Source organism: Trypanosoma conorhini (assembly GCF_003719485.1).
Source record: "Trypanosoma conorhini strain 025E chromosome Unknown Tco_14.4_contig_01556, whole genome shotgun sequence".
In the NCBI taxonomy this organism is placed as follows: Eukaryota; Euglenozoa; class Kinetoplastea; order Trypanosomatida; family Trypanosomatidae; genus Trypanosoma; species Trypanosoma conorhini.
Genome location: NW_021705642.1, coordinates 1 through 2,052, shown reverse-complemented (window position 1 = coordinate 2,052; position 2,052 = coordinate 1). Strand labels below are relative to the sequence as shown.

Here is a 2,052-nt window from a genome sequence, read left to right as displayed (position 1 = left end):
CCGCAGCGGACAACAAAAAGAAAGAACCGTCGTCGCCGCAAACTAAAGCTGCCTCTAGCGGGAAGGAGGAGGAGGAGGAAATGGGGGCGTGCCAGCGGCACAGCCAGCGGCGGGGGACAAACAAGACGCGGAGACACGCAGCGACAGCGGCGGACACGGCGCACAAACTCAGCGTGAGCCGCAGTGAGTTGCCCCAACGAAAAAAACTAAAACAAAAGAAAAGAAATGGAAACCCCGCAACGCCCCTCCCAAAATTAAATGAAAATAAAACGAACTCACTTCGGCAGGTGGTGTTCCTTCACGTGTCCAGCAGCCCAAGAGGACCGTGAGGGAGTGTGTGTATATAGTTTATTACCTGCACAAAAAAAAGAAACAACCACCCGGTCGCACACGCACACACATCAAGTTTGCAGTTCACCGTGGCCGCGACCCCGCGCCTCATTTGGGCACTCCGTGCGGCCGGCACCGCATGTGTGCGTGTGTGTGCGCGGCAGCAGCAAACAGAGGGGGGGGGGAATGGTGCGCCGCCCGTGGGAAAGTGCATGGAGTGGCGAAGGAAACAATAAAAAAATCCCTCAGAGCACAGGAGGGAGAGGAGGATTGACCCACAGGGACGACACGCAAAATGAAAGAAAAAAAAAGAACACTTAAATGAAGAGACCCGCATGGGTCGCAGCGCACACCTCTCACCATGCGGAATCACAATTCCACACTCCTTCGCTCAGAAGCCTGCCGCGACGCCACAAAGCGCCAGAAGAGTCAGCAGCAATAGCCAAGACACGCACCCACGCACAGCGACGTCGCTCTCTGTGTTCATCGGGTACAGCCCTGTGGTGTTCTTGAAGGTGGCGGAGTTGTTGCTTAAATGCGGCGCCTGAGCCGTGCTTGCCGTGGCGGCGTTGCTGGGCGCCTCGTGGCCGCCGTCCGCGTCCTCTTCCGCCGCAGTTTGGGGGTCTGCGCCATTTTCTTCGGCGGCAGCGTTTGGCGTCTCGTCGATGGGCGCGGCCGAAGCAGACGGCACGCCGTCAACGGCCTCTGGCGCGTGCGACGGAGGGGTCTGCTGCGCCTGGCCGTCACCCACCGAGGCCGCCGTGACTGCACCGTCTGCGGGAGGCGAGGCCCTCGTTGCCGCTCAGAAGTTTCCGCACCGACGGCCTGCTCAGTTGCGCCTGTGCGAGGAGCACTGGCCGCAGCCGGTGCTGTCAACGCTGGGGACGCCAATGCACCGTCAGCGTCTTCTGTCGCTTCTTCCTCCTCATCCTCCTCCGCCTTCTTTTCTTTCTCTTCCTCCGCCTCTTCTGCTTCCTCTGCGTCGGAGTTGCGCGTGTTGTTAGAAGGTGTTGACGCCTCGCCTGCCTCTTTGCCTGCATCCTGCGATAACTGAGGCGGCACTTCCTCTTCCTCTCCCTTTTCTTCCCCTTCTCCTTCCTGTTGGTGGTGTTCCTTTGGGGGGCCGAGGTGGGAGTCCCCGGCGGGTGGCGCAGGAGCGACCTCCACCTCCCTGCCCTGCGGCGCAGTTCCCGGGTCCGGCGCTTCCACGACTTCCTCCGGCCCAGCAGCGGCGGCATCGGCGGCATCGGGGTTCGTCGTCAGTGCCGCGAGCTCGGTCCCGCTCAGCGTGCGGCTGTACAGCAGGACGTCGGCCACCGTCACCTCAACGCCGCCCGCACCGCCCCCGCCGAAGTAGAAGTGCGAGATGCTGCGCGACTTCAACAGCTCCTGCAACTGTTTAGAAACGCTGCTTTCCCAGTCGTCGTCATCTTCGCTGTCGTACACACGCGAGCCACCGACGTACACAACCAACCCCTCACCGGCATCCATCCCCAGTGCCACGCGGCACGTTTTCTCCTCCTCCCACTCTTCATCCTCCGACAGCTTCAGGCGCTTGTTGTTGAACGTCACTTCCCACTTCTTGTCCTTCGTGCACGACAGACCCAGGAGCACAGTGTTGCTCCCGTCATTCAGCTTCGCGCCAAGCAAAGGAGCGGGGCTGCTGCCTTCCGCTGGCGCCGCGTGGATGGTCACCTTCGCCACAAGCGTAAACGCGGTGTT

General features: G+C 61.2%; 1 protein-coding gene across 1 annotated transcript, besides 1 other annotated feature; it reads right to left on the bottom strand.

Annotated features, from left to right (window-relative positions):
• Nucleotides 1-195: 195 nt before the first annotated feature.
• Nucleotides 196-232: a microsatellite.
• Nucleotides 233-861: 629 nt separating this feature from the next.
• Tco025E_10244 (trans-sialidase) lies at nt 862-2,052 on the bottom strand (the record flags this gene model as incomplete). The annotated part of the gene is made up of 1 exon (XM_029377027.1): nt 862-2,052. A coding segment is annotated over one exon (1,191 nt), but the record flags the coding sequence as incomplete, so codon positions are not given.